Source organism: Erinaceus europaeus, chromosome 12 (genome assembly GCF_950295315.1).
Source record: "Erinaceus europaeus chromosome 12, mEriEur2.1, whole genome shotgun sequence".
Taxonomy (NCBI): Eukaryota; Metazoa; Chordata; class Mammalia; order Eulipotyphla; family Erinaceidae; genus Erinaceus; species Erinaceus europaeus.
In genome coordinates, this window is record NC_080173.1 from 85933885 (window position 1) to 85954327 (window position 20443).

At 47.4% G+C, this 20443-nt stretch overlaps 1 protein-coding gene across 3 annotated transcripts; it reads right to left on the reverse strand.

Annotated features, from left to right (window-relative positions):
- Positions 1-3751: 3751 nt before the first annotated feature.
- On the reverse strand, positions 3752-19287 carry TP53 (tumor protein p53). Of its 3 annotated transcripts, XM_060204318.1 has the most exons (12): positions 19149-19263; positions 17981-18815; positions 13546-13647; positions 13382-13400; positions 13067-13300; positions 11605-11788; positions 11412-11524; positions 9588-9697; positions 9106-9239; positions 8936-9009; positions 5282-5379; positions 3752-4682 (listed from the first exon to the last, which is right to left on the reverse strand). In XM_060204318.1, exons 3-12 carry the CDS (start codon positions 13620-13622, stop codon positions 4601-4603), a joined length of 1125 nt encoding a protein of 374 aa, XP_060060301.1. In that variant the 5' UTR covers positions 13623-13647; positions 17981-18815; positions 19149-19263; the 3' UTR covers positions 3752-4600. The 3 variants fall into 3 exon arrangements, with proteins under 3 accessions (XP_060060301.1, XP_016043723.1, XP_060060302.1); XM_016188237.2 differs by lacking the exon at positions 17981-18815 and having other exon boundaries at positions 19149-19287; XM_060204319.1 differs by lacking the exons at positions 17981-18815; positions 19149-19263 and adding an exon at positions 18846-18869.
- Between the last annotated feature and the right edge of the window lie 1156 nt (positions 19288-20443).

Genomic DNA, 20443 nt, shown 5'->3' on the forward strand with positions numbered 1-20443 from the left:
GTTCTTCTGAATCCATGTTCCTGAAATCAGGAAGGTAAGTTTTTTTGAAAAAAATATTTATGTATTCCCTTTAAATATTTTTAAAAAATATTTATTTTCCCTTTTGTTGCCCTTTTGTTGTTGTTGTTGTTATTGATGTTGTCATTGTTAGGGCAGAGAGAAATGGAAGAGGGGGAAGACAGAGAGGGGAAAGGCAGACAGACACCTGCAGACCTGCTTCACCGCTTGTGAAGCAACTCCCCTACATGTGGGGAGTGGGGGGCTCGAACCAGGATCCTTACGCTGGTCCTGGCGCTTTGCGCCACGTGCGCTTAACCTGCTGTGCTACCACCGGACACCCATGTGTTCCCTTTTGTTGCCCTTGTTTTATTGTTGTACTTATTATTGTTGGATAGGACAGAGAGAAATGGAGAGAGGAGGGTAAGAGGAGGGGGAGAGAAAGATAGACACCTGCTGATCTGCTTCACCGCTTGTGGAGTGACTCCCCTGCAGGTGGGGAGCCAGGGGGCTCGAATGAGATCCTTGAGCCAGTCCTTGCGCTTTGCGCCACCTGCATTTAACCCGCTGCGCTATGGCCTGACTCCCAGATAAGTTTTTTATCGCTTACCTGGGGAGGGGGGGGTGTTAACAGAACTTGGACTTTTGTGAGCTTGAGGGCAGGGGTCATGCCTGCCAAAAGCCCCTCCAGAGTTTAGAACAGTGCCAGGTACACAGTAAGACACACGTGAGTATCTGTTGACTAGACAGAGAGATAACTGAAAGCAGGTAGCTCAGGGTTGGTGAAAGCTCATGTGGGAGGGTGCCTGCTTCCTCTTGTGTGGTCTCAACGCTTATGCCTGGGTACACACGGGGATACTGTGGCACTGGGGAAGCTTCCATGCTATGGTCTCTGTCTATCTTTTATTTGTCTTATTTTAATGAGAGATAGAGACAAAGCCATAGACCACAGCACTACTCAGCTATGGCTTATGGTGGAGTGGGGGAGTGAACCTGGGACTTTGGTGTTTCAGGCATGAAATTTTTTTTTTTTGCCTCAGGGTTATTGCTGGGGCTTGGTGCTGGCACTGAATCCACTGCTCCTGGAGGCCATTTTTTCCCCTTTTGTTGCCCTTGTTGTGTTTATTATTGTTAGTGATGTTTTTGTTGTTGGATAGGCCAGAGAGAAATGGAGGGAGGAGGGGAAGACAGAGAGGGGGAAAGACACCTGCAGACCTGCTTCACCGCTTGTGAAGCGACTCCCCTACAGGCGGGGTGCAGAGGGCTCGAACCAGGATCTTGCGCTTTGCTCCAACCAGGTCCTTGCGCTTTGCACCACGTGCACTTAACCCACTGCACTACCGCCCAACCCCCCAATTTTTTTATTCCCCCCTCCTTTTTTTTTTTATTTTATTTTATTTATTTATTCCCTTTTGTTGCCCTTGTTGTTTTTTTTATTGTTGTAGTTATTATTGTTGTTGTCGTCGTTGTTGGATAGGACAGAGAGAAATGGAGAGAGGAGGGGAAGACAGAGAGGGGGAGAGAAAGATAGACACCTGCAGACCTGCTTCACCGCCTGTGAAGCGACTCCCCTGCAGGTGGGGAGCCGGGGTTCGAACCGGGATCCTTATTCCGGTCCTTGCGCTTTGCGCCACCTGCGCTTAACCCGCTGCGCTACAGCCCGACTCCCCCCCCCTCCTTTTTTATTGTTGTTGTTATTGATGTGGTCGTTGTTAGATAGGACAGAGAGAAATGGAGAGGAGGGGAAGACAGAGAAGGGGAGAGAAAGATAGACAGACACCTGCAGACCTGCTTCACCGCTTGTGAAGTGACTCCCCTATAGGTGGGAAGTCAGGGGCTCAAACGGGATCCTTAACACTGATCCTTGTGCTTTGTGACACTTGTGCTTAACCGGCTGCACTAACGCCAGACTCCCGGCCTTTTTTTTTTTTTTTTTTTTTTAATTGGATAGGACAGAGAGAAATTGAGAGAGGAGGGGAAGATAGACACCTACAAATCTTTTTACATAACTGTTATGCTATCTTGCCTGCCTTATCTCAGAAAGTTGGCCTCAAGTGATACAACCTTTAGAGAATACATGTTACCTTGATTAAAGATCCAAGTTCAAGCCCCTGCTCCCCACCTGCAAGGGGGAAGTTCCCATGTAGTGAAATAGTGCTCCAGGTGTCTCAGGTCTCTTTCTCCCCTACCCATTCAATTAGTCTCTATCAATCAACACATAAATAGATAAAGTTAAAAAATTGGAGAGGGGGCAGGTGGTGGTGCACAGGGTTAAGCACACATAGTACAAAGTGCAAGGACTAGCTCCAAGATCCGTGTTCAAGCCCACAGCTCCCCACCTGTAGGGGATATGCTTCACAAGTGGTGAAGCAGGTCTGCAGGTCTTTCTTTCCCTCCTCTCTCAGTTTCTTTCTGTCCTATCCAATGACAGCAGCAACAACAATCACAGCAACAACAATGGAAAAAATGGCCTCCAGGAGCAGTGCATTCATGGTGCAGGCACTGAGCCCCACCGCTAACAATGGAGGCAAAAAAAAAAAAAATGTTGGCTTAGAATAGTGATGCCCTGGCAACAACAAAGAAAAAAAATCACACAGTTCATAGAGCTGACCTGAAAATCCAGGTCTCAGTCCAGTCATCTATTAACTCACAAGGGGACCAACAGAGATGAGTTGCTTTTTGAAGGAGTAGCACCAAGAGGAAAACAGGGAGGGTGGGTCACAGTCTAAGGAAATGTGAGAAAAGGGTTGCTGAGCTCTTGTCAGGAGGCAATTTCAAGGTGACCTGTTTGGGGAACGAGGAAAGGGAGAAAGGGAATACATTTCCAGCCTTTGCCAAGGCCTTGGTGGGTGGGGAGATGGAGAAAGGTAGCTGAGGCAACAAGGCTGCTGGCTTCACAGTCAGTTTTGGATCCCAGTGCTCAGATCCAGGGAAGGGACACCCATGGACACATTGATCCAGGCTGGTAAACTTAGGACAGTAGCTCAAGAAACACCCCCTGGAGCTTAGCAGCTCTCTGCCCCCAGGGAGGAAGCAGGGCAGGCCCTGTCCCCTGGTCTCCCCCCACCTCCCACCCCAGTCAGCTCAGGCAGAGCTGCCCCCAGCCCCCCTCCCTGGGAGCTGGCAACACAGAGCAACATTGGGGGTGCTGCTGAGCTCCCCAACCTCGACTTTGCTCCCCACCCCAAGAAACCCTTTGAAAGGTTTTCCTGGCAGAGTTTAAAGCTTCAATTCATTCAAGTGCTTGGCGTAAGGCCCAGTATGAGGGGATGCCGGGAAGCCCCTGCCCCACACCCCAGCTCTCACCTTAGCTGCTCCCACTCCCCCCCAGGACCCCAGCTGTCAGGCCTCCTACTTCATCTCAGAATACCCACTCACTTTTCCCTCTGGGACCCAGGTACCCTGCCCCTTTCCTCTGGAGCAGATGGCTACCCCCAGAGGCTCAGGCTTACTAAATCAGACATTTAAATCCCATAATCCTTGGTGAGAGGCAGTCACCCAATCCTAGGGCAGGGGCAGAAGAGAACCCTGTGTCAGCCCAGGGAGGAAAGGAGGAAGCACAGTTGGTTCCTGAGTTATGAATGGAGCCCCGCTCCCTTGTTGTCATGCAGCCTGCAGACTGACCCAGTCTCCAGCTTTTGTTCTCCTCCCGGAACCCAGGCGTTGAGCCCACCGCCTACACTCCCGGGAGATTCAAGTGGCTGCAACCCAGCGTCACCTCCTTTACCACCCTGCACCACCCCTCAGACACACAAATGGTAGAAAACTTTTATTGTAAAAGAAGAAAACTGGTATAAAAAATAGGATTAAAAAAGGGGGGGGAGGGGAGTAGGTGATGAAAATGCAGATGCACTTTGCAGAAACCACATGTGGGGGGAGAGGAAACATTTTGGTAGACAGAGACAGAACCCTCCAGGATGTGGGATGTAGTAAGAATTACTCCTGGGAGCCAGCTGAAGTAAAACAGGGTTTGTCTAAGCCAGAGAAGAGACCTGGAAACTCCCACCCTGTTAAGAGCTGCCCAGCCACAGAAGCTGTCAACCCAGCCACCAGAGGGCACAGAGCACTCGCCAGGGCAATCAATCCCAGACATGATGTAATAGAAGGTGGCTTTGGGGCAGACATATATTACTCCATTGATCCTCACAGCAAGTCCCATGAGATAGGTATGACTCTCAGCATTTTATAAACATGGACACTAAACCCAGGAGCAATTCAACAACATGAGACAGCTTCCCTGAGCTTTCCTGGACAAAGTGGTAGAGGATGGGGCTGCCAAGGCAGTGTTTGGCTGTTTCTAGATCCTTCCTAAATCATTTCTTGTGTGTAGAAATCTTTTCTTATCTTCCTAGTTCTCCCAAATGTTTCTCAGGGTAAAAAAAAAAAACCTTCAAGTTAAGCCAGAAAATCTTAGCTATCCATACCTTACACCAAAAACAAAACGAAACAAAGAAATACACAAGTGCTGGCTAACTTCTATAGTAGTGCCCCAAAGTCATTTCTGAGGCACATCTGTATCAAGCAAAATAAAGCTGAAGCCCAATAAATGCAACAGAAGAGGGGCAAGGGTGGGGTGTCGGAGGGGGACAGAGAGTAGATGATATCAATCTGAGTCGACCCCCTCTGTCTTCAACAACAGCTTTTTACAGAGGGAAGTAGATTTCCCCTTCTTGGATTTCAGGTGGCTGTGGAGAGAAAGGGTTAGAGAGGAAATGATATCATCACACTGAGACTGTGGGTTCCTTTTCCTAGATCTAGGCTTTTAAGGGCCCGAGAAGGATGGAACAAGGCAAGTTTAAGTCAAAATGATCATCACCAACTGCAGACATGTTTATTTACTGAGCACCCTGGGATACCTGCATCTATTAACCTCTCAATTTGACAAGTGAGAGCACAGAGCCTAAGGTGGTGGTGGTAGTGGGGGCTTACATAGGATTCAGTAGTACTTGGCAGGGATGAAGGTCTGTCCCTAAACCCAGCCTCTACATTATACTTCCCCATACTCGGCAGGCCCTTAGTTTAGACATCCCAACTCTGAGCTAGGAGTTGCCAGAAATGTTGAAGATACCCACTCATTCCTAGATATGAGAAGCCTTAGGGTCTGTGCTGAGGTGGAAAATAACTGTATAATACAACTAAAGGAAGACTAAAGATTGCTTAAGCAGGGTCAAGGCCCAACAGGCGGGAATAAGTTGCTTTTTACCTTGAAGGTAGAGTTGGAATGGAATCCTAAGGCTTCCTAACATGTCAGGGAGGTGGAGCCTGGAGGCTCCAGGTTACTCGCCTGGAGTGAGGCGCTGACTCCTTCTCCTCATGAGCATCCTTCAGCTCCAAGGCTTCATTTAGTTGTCGGAACATCTCAAAGCGTTCGCGCCCACGGATCTGTGATAAGAACAGGGGGTAGAGAAGTACTAGGAGGGGACCGGGTGGTGGCACACCTGGTTGAGCGCACGTTATGGTGCACAAGGACCCAGGTTCAAGCTCCCGGTCCCCACCTGCAGTAGGAAAGCTTTGCAAGTGGTAAAGCAGTGCTGCAGGTGTCTCTCTATCTCCCCCTCCTCTTAATTTCTGGCTGTCTCTATCCAATAAATCAAGAAAATAATTTAAAAATTAAAAAAAAAGTATTAGGAGGCTGAGGAGACAGCATAATGGTTATGCAAAAAGACTTCTATGGGGAGTTGGGACTTAGCGCAGTGGGTTAAGCGCATGTGGTGCAAAGCACAAGGAACTCCATAAGGATCCCGGTTTGAGCCCCCAGCTCCCCACCAGCAGGGGAGTCGCTTTACAGGCAGTGAAGTAGGTCTGCAGGTGTCTGTCTTTCCCTCCTCTCTCCACTTCTCTCTGTCCTATCCAACAACGACATCAATAACTACAACAAGGGTGACAAAAGGGAATAAGTAAAAAGACTTTCATGCCTGAGGCATCAAAGGTCTCAGGTTCAATCCCTAGCACCACCACAAACCAGAGCTGAGCAGTACTCTGATAAAAATAAATAAATCAATAAATCAGACCTTTAATTTCTCTGTCTGTATCCAATACACACACACACACATACACATGAAGTATTAGGCAGGAGCCAGACAGTGGCAACATCCAGTTGAAAGCTTATGTTGTCATGTGCAAGGACCTGGGTTCAAGCCCCTGGTCCCCATCTGCAGGGGAGAAGCTTCATGAGTAGTGAAGCATGTCTACAGGTGTCCTTCTCTCTTTTTATCTTCCCTTCTTAATTTCTCTCTGTTCTATCTATTGGGCTGCTAGTAAAGTCATGATGTATTTTCTCTACATTTTTCTTCTTAAAAAAATTTTATTTATTATTTATTTTTAAATAAATATTTATTTATATATCATAGTTATTAAATTATATATTAATAATATTTATTAAATTTTATTTTTAATATTTATTTATTCCCTTTTGTTGCCCTTGCTTTGTTGCTATAGTTATTATTGTTGTTGCTCTTGATGTCGTCATTGTTGGATAGGACAGAAAGAAATGGAGAGAGGAGGGGAAGACAGAGAGGGGGAGAGAAAGATAGACACCTGCAGACCTGCTTCACCGCCTGTGAAGCGACTCCCCTGCAGGTGGGGAGCGGGAAGCTGGAACCAGGATCCTTAGCAGGTCTTTGCGCTTCACATGTGTGCTTAACCCACTGCCCTACCACCTGACTCCCTCTCTATATTTTTCTGTGCAAAACTGTGTCATTACTTTTTTATTTTTTAATTTTTTATTAATGAGAAAGATAGGAGACAGAGAGGAAGAACCAGATATCACTCTGGTACATGTGCCGCCGCGGATTGAACTTGGAACCTCATGCTTGAGAATCCAATGCTTTATCCATTGCGCCACCTTCTGGACCATGTGTCATTACTTTTCCAACAACCCAATAATAAAAAAAGGAAAGGGAAAAAAAAAAAAGGCTGCCAGGATCAGTAGATTCATTATATTACTACCGAGCCCTGGTGGAAAGAGAGAGAAAGAAACGGGAAAAGGAAGGAAAGAAGGGAGGGAGGGAGGAAGGAAGGAAGGAAGGAAGGGAAAGAGAAGTGCGGCCAGACAGTGGTGCAGCTGGTTAAGCGCAAACATGGCAGTGTGCAAGGACCCAGGTTCAAGCCCCTGGTCCCCACCTGCAGGGGGAAAGCTTCACAAGTGGTGGAGCAGGGCTGCAGGTGTCTGTCTGTTCCTCTCCCTCTCTATCTCCCCCTCCCCTCTCAGTTTCTCTCTGTCTCTAGCCAATAATAAATAAATAAATAAATAAATAAATAAAATTTTTTAAAAAAAGAGAAGAAGTATTAGGCAAAGTCACAGACTATTTCCATGCTCTCTTTAAAAATTCTCTTTTTGAGGCTGTCTCTTCAAAATAAACACTATGGTATCAAATGGCATTAAGAAATTAGGCACATGAAGGGAGTCGGGCGGCGGCGTGGGTTAAGCGCACATGGTGCAAAGTGCAAGAACCCGTGTAAGGATCCCGGTTTGAGCCCCAAGCTCCCCACCTGCAGGTCTGCAGGTGTCTGTCTTTCTCTCCCCCTCTCTGTCTTCCCCTCCTCTCTCCATTTCTCTCTGTCCTATCCAACAACAACATCAATAACCACAACAATGTTAAACAATAATGGCAACAAAAGGGAAAATAAACAAACAAATAAATAAAAAGAAATTAGGCACACAGGAGTCGGGAGGTAGCGCAGTGGGTTAAGTGCGCAAGTGGCACAAAGCACAAGGACTGGCATAAGGATCCTGGTTTGAGACCCAGGCTTCCCACCTGCAGGGGAATTTCTTCACAGGCGGTGAAGCAGGTCTGCAGGTGTCTATCTTTCTCTCCCCCTCTCCTCTCCATTTCTCTCTGTCCTATCCAATAACAACAACATCAATAGTAATAACTACAACAACAATAAAAAACAACAAGGGCAACAAAAGGGAAAATAAATAAATAATAAATATATAAAAAAAAAACTTAAATTGAAAAAAAAAAAAGAAATTAGACACAACCAGGAGCCAAAGTCTCCAAGTCCTACCCCTTCATAGCAAATACTCTTTTTTTTAATTTTTAAAATATTTATTTATTTTCCCTTTTGCTGCCCTTGTGGTGGTCACTGATATCGTCGTTGTTGGATAGGACACAGAGAAATTGAGAGAGGAGAGGAAGACAGAGCAGGGGAGAGAAAGATAGACATCTGCAGACCTGCTTCACTCCATGTGAAGTGACTCTCTTGCAGGTGGGGAGCCGGGGGCTCAAACCGGGATCCTTATGCCAGTCCTTGTGCTTTGCGCCAGATGCATTTAACCCACTGCACCACCGCCCGACTCCCGATAGCAAATACTCTTAACAGTAAGCAAAGCAGTAAAGAAGAAAAGAGTATTTAGTTCAAAACTGAAGTTTTCCAACCCAGTATATATTTTTTTAATTAAAACAATTATCTTTATTTATTGGATAGACAGTCAGAAATCGAGGAGAGGGTAGGGACAGAGAGGGAGAGAGAGAGACACATCTGCAGCAAGGCTTCACCACTTGCAAAGTTTTTCCCCTGCAGGTGGGGACTGGGACTTGAACCTGGGTCCCTGAGCACTATAACACCACCTGGCCCCACCTGGCCCCCACAAGATTACCCACAAGATTCAGCCAGGGTCACGAATATAGGAAAAGGGTGGAGAAAGAATCTGGGCCTAAGCTTACCTTTTCTATGTTCCTAGTTTTTCTTTTATTAAAAAGATGTTTTATTTATTTATTATAATGAGATATAGAGGGAAAGGTACACAGAAAGAGGAAAAAACAAAACAAAACAAAACTAACAAAAAAAACTCCAGCACTGCTCACTTTTGGCTTATGGCAGTGGTATTGGACCTTGGGTTTCTGAGAGCTTCAGGCCTCAGAGTTTGGTATAACCATTATGCTGTCTCCCCAACCCTAACTTTTCTTGCTTTATCTAATTTCAGAGTTGGTACCTGAAGAGTAAAGTATTCTTCATCCAGAGGTTTCTTCTTTTGTTGGGGAGATGAGTTGGTGCCAGTGGGCAATGCTGGGAAAGAGGTAAGGAAGGGGGAGAAGAGAGTGAATCTGGGGCAGAACAGTGTCCTCTGTCCCCTCCACCGTCTCTCGCCTTGCCACGGCTTACCTCGCTTAGTGCTCCGAGGAGGTTTGGGGCAAGACTCCTCCTTCTTGTGGAGATTGTCTTCCTCTGTGCGACGATCTCTCCCAGGACAGGCACAGACACGAACCTCAAAGCTGCCCCGTCCCAACAAACTGCCACTATCCAGAGTAAGAAGAGGGAAACAAGGAAGCGAGGACTCACCCCTCTGTTCTGTAACCAAGCCCAGATAACTCACAACCTTCCTCATCCAAGGTGGAGCCTAAGCTCCAGCTCAGTTTTGCCAAGGAGAAACAGGTCAGGGAGATGCCAAGGCCAGAGCAGAGAAAAGTGGGAAGGAGCAGGAGGGGAGAGATTACTTGTGGGGGCAGGGGAGGATGAGAGAAGACAGGTGGTAGTGCAAAAGACAGAAGTGAGGGGCAGGCTTGGGGGTGGGGGGTGAGGGGGGCGAGGCAGGGATAGGCAAGGGAGAAGCATGCCTGTGTGAAGGGCTATGTGTGGGCTCCCACCTGGAGTCTTCCAGTGTGATGATGGTGACTATGGGCCGCCGATTCATGCCTCCCATGCAGGAACTGTTACACATGAAGTTGTAGTGGACAGTGGTACAATCGGATCCGACCTGGTAGACAACACAAGCTCACAGTGAGGCCCTGGAGAGACCTGCAGCTTCTGTTCAGTCCCAGTTTTCTCAACTGTGGGGCTATGGAGGCTAATCCATCTCTGTACTCTTCACAGGGTTGTAGGGAGGTTGAGTAAGATAGAAAATAAGGGCCGGGTGGTGGCACACAGGCTGAGTGCACGTTACAGTGCTCAAGGACCCAGGTTTGAGCCCCCGGTCCCTGCCTGCAGGGGGAAAGCTTTGCGAGTGGTGAAGCAGGGCTGCAGGTGTCTCTCTATCTTCCCCTCCTCTCTCAATTTCTGGCTGTCTTTATCCAATAAATAGATAATAAAAAATGAAAAATGAAAAAAAAAGATGATGGCACACACAGCCTGAGATGTTGCAGAGTGGACAACACACTGAACACTCAAGCCAAGGTCCTGGTTTTTTTTTTTTTTTTAATATTTATTTTATTTATTTATTCCCTTTTGTTGCCCTTGTTGTTTTATTGTTGTAGTTATTATTGTTGTTGTCATTGTTGGATAGGACAGAGAGAAATGGAGAGAGGAGGGGAAGACAGAGAGGAGGAGAGAAAGATAGACACTTGCAGACCTGCTTCACCGCCTGTGAAGCGACTCCCCTGCAGGTGGGGAGCCGGGGTTCGAACCAGGATCCTTATGCCGGTCCTTGTGCTTTGCGCCACCTGTGCTTAACCCGCTGCGCTACAGCCCGACTCCCGGTCCTGTTTTTTTTAAAAAAATATTTGTTATTTATTCCCTTTTGTTGCCTTTGTTGTTTTATTGTAGTTATAATTGATGTTGTCGTTGCTGGATAGGATAGAGAGAAATGGAGAGAGGAGGGAGAGAGAGAGGGGGAGAGAAAGACATCTGCAGACCTGCTTCACTGCCTGTGAAGCGACTCCCCTGTAGGTGGGGAGCTGGGGCCTCGAACCGGGATCCTTATGCCGGTCCTTGTGCTTTGCGCCACCTGCGCTTAAGCCGCTGTGCTACAGCCCGACTCCCAAGGTCCTGTTTTTGATCTCTGGCATCACATGCACCAGAGTGATGCTCTGGTTCGAAATCTCATTACCTCCCAGGCCACTTAATGTTAAGTTTTCTTTCTTTCTTTCTTTTTTTTAATTTTTATATTTCACTTATTTATTTTTAGATAGAGACAGACATGCTTTTAGATAGAGACAGACATGCTTCATCAGCTGTGAAGCTTTCCCCCTGCAGGTGGGGACAAGGGCCTTGAACCTGAGTCCCTGTGCACTGTGAGTACTTAACCAGAAGTGCCACTACCTGCCTTCTCCGGGTTAAGTTTTCTATTTAAACTCTTATCCTGTTCCCTGTTCCTTTCCTTCACTACATTGTATATTTCTTATGGAGCTTGGAGTCAGGTTTTTCTCATGTCTCAAGATCAAGTCCACATTCCACCTTTAGTGGATGCCTATTCTAAAGAAATCTGTTCTTTGCAAAAACAAATGAAGTGCCAGGCAGGGGTGCAGCTGGCTGAACATACATGTTACATTGTGCAAGGACCTAGATTCAAGCTCCCTATCTGCAGGGAGGAAACTTTACAAGTAGTGAGGCAGTGGTATAGGTCTCTCTCTTTCTCCCTACTTCCTCCTTTCCTCTTTGGGGGAGGGGAAGCACAAAAAATTCTCCAATCTAGATAACCACCCACAACCCCCTTCAGCCCAGTCTTTCCAAATATCCCGGTTGTCAAACCAGACCTCAGGCAACTCATAGGGCACCACCACACTATGTCGGAAAGTCTTCTCATCATCCAGATACTGGGCATGCATGTTTCCTTCCACCCGGATGAGGTGCTGAGGAGGAGCCAAACCTAAGAGCAAGCAGGGAGGAATTAAGGGGCTGGGGACACTGAGCACAGTCTTGTCTCATAGGTAGCCCCTGACTTCTCACCATCATTGCAGTCCGAGCGCTCATGGTGGGGGCAGCGCCTCACAACCTCTGTCATATGCTCTGACTTCTTGTAGATGGCCATGGCGCGAACATGGCTACCCATTGGTGGTGGCGAATTAACCCACAGTTGCACAGGACACGTCTTTGCCAGCTGGCAAAACAGCTTGTTGAGTTCAGGGGAGTACTATAGGAGAAGGAAAAAGAGAGTGGCCAGTCAGGCGACAAATGTGATGGTATGGGGTGAGTATCAAATAGACAAGCACCGTTTGCAATGCCTGTAGCTCTGTGAGGAGAGTGCCCAAAGATGGCAGGGGTCGGATCTATATCCCAGAACCCTAGCTATAAGAGCCAAGAGGTGAATGAGAGTAAAGAATAAAAAAATCAAGGGCTGGGAGTCGGGCGGTAGCGTAGCGGGTTAAGCGCACATGACGCAAAGCACAAGGACTGGGGTAAAGACCCCGGTTCGAGCCCCCAGCTCACCACCTGCAGGGGAGTTGCTTCACAGGCGGTGAAGCAGGTCTGCAGGTGTCTATCTTTCCCCTTCTCTCCATCCTATCCAACAATGACATCATTAACAATAATAACAGCCACAACAACGATAAAACAAGGGGAAAAAAAGATTTAAAAAAAAAAATCAAGGGCTGGGGAGACAGCATAATGGTTATGTAGAAAGTTTTTCATGCCTTAGGATCTGAAGTCCCAGGTTCAATGCCCAGCATCACCATAAGTCAGAGTTGAGCAATGCTCTAATTAAGAACATAATATAGCGGCTGGGTTGGTGGCACATCTAGTTGGGCACACGTTACCATGAACAAGGAACTGGGTTCAAGCCAGTGCCGGGTCCTCATCTGCAGGTGGGGATGGGGTAGAGGTGGGGAAACTTCACGAGTGGTGAGGCAGTGCTCAATGTCTCTCTCTCTCTCTCTTTTTCACTATCTCCATCGCTATAAAATAAAATAAAAACAAAAACCAAACAGAGGGGGTGGATGGTAGTGCAGCTGGTTAAGCACACGAAGAGCAAGGACCGGTGTAAGGGTCCCGGTTTGAGCTGGCTCCCCAAATGGGGCGGAGGGGGGTCGCCTCACAAGCGGTGAAACAGGTCTGCAGGTGTCTATCTTTCTCTCCCCCTCTCTGTCTTCCTGTCCTCTCTTGATTTCTCTTTGACCTATGCAACAACAACAGCAATGACAACAACAATGATAAACAACAACGGCAACAAAAGAGAAAAAATAGCCTCTAGGAGCAGTGGATTTGTGCACCGAGTCCTAGCAATAACCCTGGAGGCAAAAAAAAAAAAAAAGAAAAAAGTTCCAGGTCCCCATGAGAGATGCCAGGAACATGATGGAAAGATAACAATCTAAGGGGAGTGGGAAGTCCAAGGGGGAAACTGAACTTTAGGATAGAGGTCAAAGATCAAATAGGCAAGCTGCCACATGGAAGCCAGGTACTCAGGCCCACTGACCGTGCAAGTTACAGATTTGGCTGTCCCAGATTGCAGGAACCCTAGGCGGAAACCATAGTTGCCTGGGTAATTCTGCTGGGAAGGGACAGTGGACGTCAGGGGCCAAGCAGTGACTGGTGCAGGGGCAGCTGGTACTGGTGCTGCTTGTACAGGAACTGTGAGCATTTCGGAAGCTTCATCTGAAGTTTCATCCAGGAAGTCGGTAAAGGTTTCTGAGGGACACAGCACTGAGCTCTGTGGATGAAGCAAAAGTCAGAGGGTTGGGCTACCAAACTCCCCTCTCCTCCCTGTTCCTCAAGTCCCTCCAGTTCTTACCAGGTCCTTGTCAGGAAGCCTGAAAGACAAAAGCAGAAAATCAGTACTGGTTTTGATTTCTCACAGCATACTCTTAGGGGGCTGGGAGTAGGGGCAGACAGGACAGGACAGTGGTTTTTAGAGGCTGGACAGTAAAATTTCCCTCACTTATAACCTCTACTCACAGGTTCCACAGCTCTGAAAATGTTGTTTGACTAAGAGGAGTGTCCACGTCGAGTTCTAACGGCAAATCCTCCATCATAGCTCCCTGGAAAGCAGCGTGGTGTCTGCAGGGAAAAAACCGAGGCTGCAGTATGAGACACCCCCTTGGGGTCACCCAGCCTGAGGCAGGAGAGCCCTGTCTGCCAACTCCATACAGGCTCAGGCTTTGCCATGAAGTATGAGAGTTACTGCCAGGAAGGGGTACACAAGTCCCCTAAACTCCCCTGGAGTCTCTTCACACCTCTCTCCAAATGCGTTTAACTCTCTGCCATCAGGGCTTTGCTGGGGCTCTGTGCCTGCATGATTCCACTGCTTCTGGCAGAGTTTTTCTTTTCTTTTGCCTCCAGAGTTATTGCTGGGGTTCCATAAATCCACTGCTCCTGGAGGCCATTCCCCCCCCTTTGTTACCCTGGTTGTTTTACCATTGTTGTGGTTATTATTATTGCTGTTATTGATGTCATTGTTGTTGGATAGGACAGAGAGAAATGGAGAGAGGAGGGGAAGACAGAGAGGGAGAGAGAAAGACAGACACTCCCCTGCAGGTGGGGAGCCCGGGGCTCGAACTGGGATCTTTACACCGGTCCTTGCGCTTTGTGCCATGTGCACTTAAACTACTGCACTACTGCCCGACCCTCAGACTTTTTCTTTTTAAGATGGTGGTGGGGGGGGGGAGAGGAGAGGGGGGGTAGGGGACCATAGTTCTACCAATTGTGAAGCCATCCTGTTGTATGGTGCTCCTATGTGGTGGTCAGAAGCTCAAACCCAGAACCTTCATATACTATAAAGTATACACTCTACTGGACAAGATTCTTGTCCCCCCTTGCAAAACCTTTTACCACAACCCAAGCTGCTCCTACCCCAATCCTCAACAGCCTCACCACATTTTCTGTTTTAGACAGAAACTGATAGAGTGGAAGAGATCACAACAATGAAACTTCCTTCAGTGTAGTAGGGCCTAGGTTCACTGCTCCAAAACAACTCTTGCAGATAGTAAGAGAAAGAAACAGAGACAAAGGAGGAGAGTTAAAGATAATATAGCATGTAGTACAGTGGATAAAGTATTGGACTTTCAAGCATGAGGTCCTGAGTTTAATCCCCAGCAGCACATGTACCAGAGTGATGTCTGCTTTTTTCTCTCCTTTCTCATAAATAAATAAATAATTAAAAAAAAAAGATAGGATAACATTGAAGCTTCTGAGTAGGGGGTGGGTGGGGCTTGAACCTAGGCTTTGTGTACAAATGTAGTTACAATATCCAGGGGAGCTATCTTGCCAGCCCACCAGGAATCACCCTTTTAAATCATATTTTCAGTGAAAGAGAAAGACCAGAGAGTACTGTGCAGCTCTGTTTACGACGGTGCTGGGGACTGAACCTGGGGCCTTGGGACCTCAGGCATGAAAGTCTTTACATAAAATCATTATGCTGTCTCCTTATCCCTCAAACTCTTTATTTTTAAAACATTATTTTATCGGGAGTCGGGTGGTAGCACAGCAGGTTAAACGCAGGTGGCGCAAAGCGCAAGGACTGGTGTTAGGATCCCGGTTCAAGCCCCCGTCTCCCCACCTGCAGGGGAGTCTCTTCACAGGTGGTGAAGCAGGTCTGCAGGTGTCTATCTTTCTCTCCTCCTCTCTGTCTTCCCCTCCTCTCTCCATTTCTCTCTGTCCTGTTCAACAATGACGACATCAATAACAACAACAATAATAACTACAACAATAAAAACAACAAGGGCAACAAAAGGGAATAAATAAATAAAAAAAAAGAAATTTAAAAAAGAAAAAGAAGTTAAAAAACTATTTTATCTATGTCTTCACCCATTCATTCATTCATTTTGGATAGAAACAGAGAAATTGAGAGGGAAGGGGGAGATAGAGAAGACATCTGCTTTACCACTCGTGGTGCTTCCTCCCTGCAGGTGGGAACTAGGGGCTTGAACTCACTGTAATGAGTACATACATTAGGCCCTTACTCACTGTAATGTGTACATACAACCAGGTGCATCGCCACCTAGCCCCAGGAAGCATTTTAAAAATATTTATTATTTATTCCCTTTTGTTGTCCTTGTTGTTTTATTGTTGTAGTTATTACTGTTGTTGTTACTGATGTCATCATTGTTGGACAGGACAGAGAGAAATGGAGAGAGGAGGGGAAGGCAGAGAGGGGGAGAGAAAGACAGACACCTGCAGACCTGCTTCACCGCCTGTGAAGTGACTCCCCTGCAGGTGGGGATCCAGGGGCTCGAACCGGGATCCTTCCACTGGTCCTTGCACTTTGCGCCACCTGTGCTTAACCCACTGCGCTACCGCCCGACTCCCCCCCGGAAGCATTTTAAAAGCAGATTCTTCCCATGGGTATGGGAAGAATCAGTTACCACAACTAAATTGTCAAGAGGCTGAAGCCAATGGTCCAAATGCTAGGCACAGTAAACTCAGCTGGGACTCCAAGGAGAGGGAGGTGTGCCCTCAATCATCACAATGGCTATGTACTGGCGCTATGGAATCTACTGCTTGCAGTGGCTTATCTCACTAATCCTCTGCAAGCTAGTCAGGGATTATCAATAAATGAGCAAACTGAGGTTATGGGAATTAAGTCATTTAGCCAAGGGTGGGCCAAGGATTTGAACCGTGGCTATCTGAAATTACACACAAGCTCTAAAAAACCATGCTCCTAAGGCTTCACCCAGTCTCTGTGTAAACAACTTTATCTGGCTTTTGGTTGAAAGCTACTTGACTGGGGAAAAAATAAAACAGAACTATGAAGTTGCAGAAGGTTGACTCCACAAACGAATAAGCCTTCCACATATGGTGAGGCCCGAGTTTTATCTCTAGCAACACATGGAAGCATCCCGGACAGCACCCAGGATGAAATTGGCTGGAGCTCCATGCATGGTAGAGCAGTTCTTTGGTGGCTGGGTCCCCGTCTGTTTCTGAAAAATACATATAACATAAAATTGGGCCGGGGAGGTGGCTTAGTGGTACCGTACAAGTGTGAGTTCTGGGCTGATTCTGGCTGAAGATTAAAATTAATAGGAGGTCCGGTGGTAGCGCAGTGGGTTAAGCTTACATGGCGCAAAACGCAAGGACCATTGTAAAGATCCCGGTTCCAGCCCCCGGCTCCCCACCTGCTGGGTAGTCACTTCACAGGAGGTGAAGAAGGTCTGCTGTTGTCTATCTTTCTCTCCCGCTCTATGTCCTATCCAACAACAACGACATCAATAACAGCGATGATAACAGGGTTAAGCGCAGATGGTGCGAAGCGCAAGGACCTGCGGCATAAGTATCTTGGTTCGAGCTCCTGGCTTCCCACCTGCAGAAGGGTCGCTTCACAAGTGGTGAAGCAGGTCTGCAGGTGTCTTTCTCTTTCCTGTCTTCCACTCCTCTCTCAATTTCTGTCCTACCTAGCAACAACTACAACAGCAACAGGGGCAACAAAAATGGGAAAAATGGTCTCCGGGAGCAGTAGATTTGTAGTGCAGGTACCAGCGGTAATCCTGGAGACAAAATAATAATAATAATAATAATAATACTTTGGAAGGTAATAAGGAAGTGTTTGGTAAGTGAAGATACACACACTTTCCTAGTCGGCAAAACTTAAGGAAACATCCCTAGAAAAAATTATTATAAGGGAGAAATCTTGCACAAAAATGTTCCAACCATTCCTTCTATGATATGCGTAGGATAAGAAATAGTGCTTTCCATCAAAAGGGAGAGGCCAAACGCACTATCCTCACAAGTGAAATTTACTGTGGTAGTTGAAGAAAATTAGTCTAACTGCATATACACATAGAACAGAAATGTGTCATGTAAAAATTCCAGGTGTCACTATGTCCCCTTCCCTCTCAATTTCTCTGTCTCTATCCAATAAAAAATAAATATATTTTAAAAGAGTCTGGAGGGAGTCCGGCGGTAGTGCAGAGGGTTAAGCGCATATGGCGCAAGGACCAGCATGAGGATCCCAGTTCGAGCCCCCGGCTCCCCACCTGCAGGGGAGTCGCTTCACAGGCGGTGAAGCAGGTCTGCAGGTGTCTATCTCTCTCTACTCCTCTCTGTCTCCCCCTTCTCTCTCCATTTCTCTCTGTCCAATCCAACAATGACGACAACAATAAAGCAACAAGGGCAACAAAAGGGGATAAATAAATTTTTAAAAAGTCTGGCAAGTGGCATGAACATGTCCTGCAGTTTGGTTAGTTGCGTCTAACTGAAATCGGTGCAAATGCCACTACTATTGAGAAAACTGGTTAAGCACAGAAAGACTGTTCGGCGCAGCGACAGGGTCCCAGCAAAGGGGCGCTGAGTGTAACGTGCACAGGCAGGAGAAAAGCAGCGGCAGGGGACTTCCCTCGGTTCCGCCGCCCTTGTCCCCGCTCCCCCACCAGCCCGGACAGACGGCTGCTCTTAGGACCTCGGGCTGCCTGCCTCCAAAGCCTGCCCCTTCCGCTTCCTCGACGTTCTGTCCGCGTCTGAAATTAGAATGGTTTAGCCCAAAAGCTGGAAGCGTAAGTTAGTTTCTTTCTCACAAACGACCCGTATTTACACTCCTTCACCATTTTAGTTCTCAAATGTAGCCATCTCCAAAATGTCCAGAACCTGCCCTCTGCACTTTCCAACCCTTGTCCAGTGCAATGGTATCGCCCGCCTACAGGGCCATGCAAGGGGTGGAGCAAGCCATTTGAGAGGGGAGGGACCCAGGTTAGCACCAAAACAAACACCTCTTCTTTTCCAAACGCGGTTAACTCGGCAGCCTAGGAATTTAAATACTAATAATAAAATAATGGGGGGGGGGTGAACATTCTACCTCGACCAGGAACCGAAAGAATTCTAAAAGACATTTGCTTTTTCTACTTCCCTCTCATTGCATGAAGAGTGAACTGCTCCAATTAAAAAACAAAAACCGGAAACAGTCCAGCAAGGTAGAAATGCAAATGTAGAGGCAAACAATAACAGGGCTGCGGGCGGCTTTGACCAGGATAGCCCTCCCGGTTTCGCGGGCTGACGCTTCCTTTAACAGTTCCCACTGAACCGACTGACAGCCTTTGATGGGATTGTCTCCACCGAGCGGAGCCGGGGTCGATTGGAAATAGTCACTCCAGAAAGGACAAAGGTCCGGAAGTTATAAGGCCAGAGCATCTCGAGCTTCTCGGATCACCCTCCAAAATAACTTCAGAATGGAACCCAAAATTCCATCAGATGCCTTAAGTTCTGAGATTTCGCGCCGTGAATTCCCAGAGTTCCGAGATCTGAAAATCACAGCACAATGCTTTGTGTACCTGGCATTGCATTGAGGCAGTCGCACGCGCGTTTGTCCGTCTGTCTCTTAGGCCTGCAAAAAGTCCCCCAAAGTCCCGTCCCCCAGTCAAGAAGACCCTTACATCCCCTATCATCTATAGCCAGGGACCCCAATATTGCATTCCTATGTTGGTGCACCAGCCAATCTTCAATCCCCACAAATCGCTTGGTTCCCACGACTCCACCTCCAGCCCCCCGTAACTCCCTCCCCACCAGTTGAAAACAAGCGAAGACGAGAGAGTCCGTGACTCAGAAAGGACTCATCGGGCTCAGACGAAGCTTACCCGAAGCTTAGGGAAGCTTGTCACCGTCCTGGGAAGCGCACACCAAGGCCTGGGGTCCAGGTATCCCGCAGCCCAGCGGCTACCTGCACCCTGGACGGTGCCTCTGGACTTTTGAACAGCAAAAAAAGTTTTAGCGCCAGTGAAGCACATGGGAGGGGAAAACCCCAATCCCAGAAACCCCTGCGGTCTCCTGGCACAAAGCAGATAGTCGCCATGACAAGTAAGGGCAAGCAATTCCCCTGCGGGCGTAGGTGGTGAAAATTGTCAACATTCCTGTTGTATTACATTAGTGCTGTAGCAACTAACATTTTTCTTTTCTTTCTTTCTTTTTTTTGGGGGTGGTGGTGGTGGTGGAGGAATTAAAAATTTGGGGGGCCAAGCGGCAGCGCACCGGGTTAAGTGCACATACTATGTGGAAGTGCAAGGACCCGGGTTAGAGCCCCCGCTCCCCACATGCGGGGAGGGGGGGTCGCCTCACAAGCGGTGAAGCAGGTGTCTGTCTTTAGGTGTCTGTCTTTCTCTCTTCCTCGGTATCTTCCCCTTCTCTCTCAACTTATCTCTGTCCTACCCAATAAAATGGGAAAAAAAAAAAAAAAGGCTTCCAGGAGCAGTGGGTTCCTAGTGAATGCACCAAGCCCCAGCAATAACCCTGGAGGCAGAAAACAAAACAAAACAAAACAAAACAAAACAAAACAAAAGACCTGTGAGAGCGAAATTGTTGGAAACAATTTGATTGGTTTAATTATTTTTGGATAGAGACAAAGAAATTGAGAGAGGTGTGGCGATAAAGAGGAAGCAAGACAGAGAGAAGTGACCAGGTGGTGGCGCACCTGGTTAAGCACACACATTACAATGCTCCAGGATACAGGTTCAAGCTCCTGGTCCCCACCTGCAGGGGGAAAGCTTCACGAATGGTGAAGTGGAGCAGTAGTCTGCCTCTCTCCCTCTCTATCTCCTCCTTCCCTCTCAATTTCTGCTTCTATCCAGTAATAAATAGATAAAAATAAAAAATGAAGAGAGACATCAGCAGCTCTATTTCACCACTCATGAAGCTTTTCCTCTGCAGATGGGGACCAGGGGCTTGAACCTGGCTCCTTTCGCACTCTAGTGTGTGCGTTTAACCAGATGCGCCACCACTTGGCCTCCACTCCTTTTTTTTTTTTTTTTTTGCCTCCAGGGTTATTGTCAGGGCTCGGTGTCTGCACTATGAATCCACTGCTCCTGGCGGCTATCTTTTTATCCACTTGTTGTTGTTGCTGCTATTGTTGTTGGATAGGAGAAAGAGAAATCAAGAG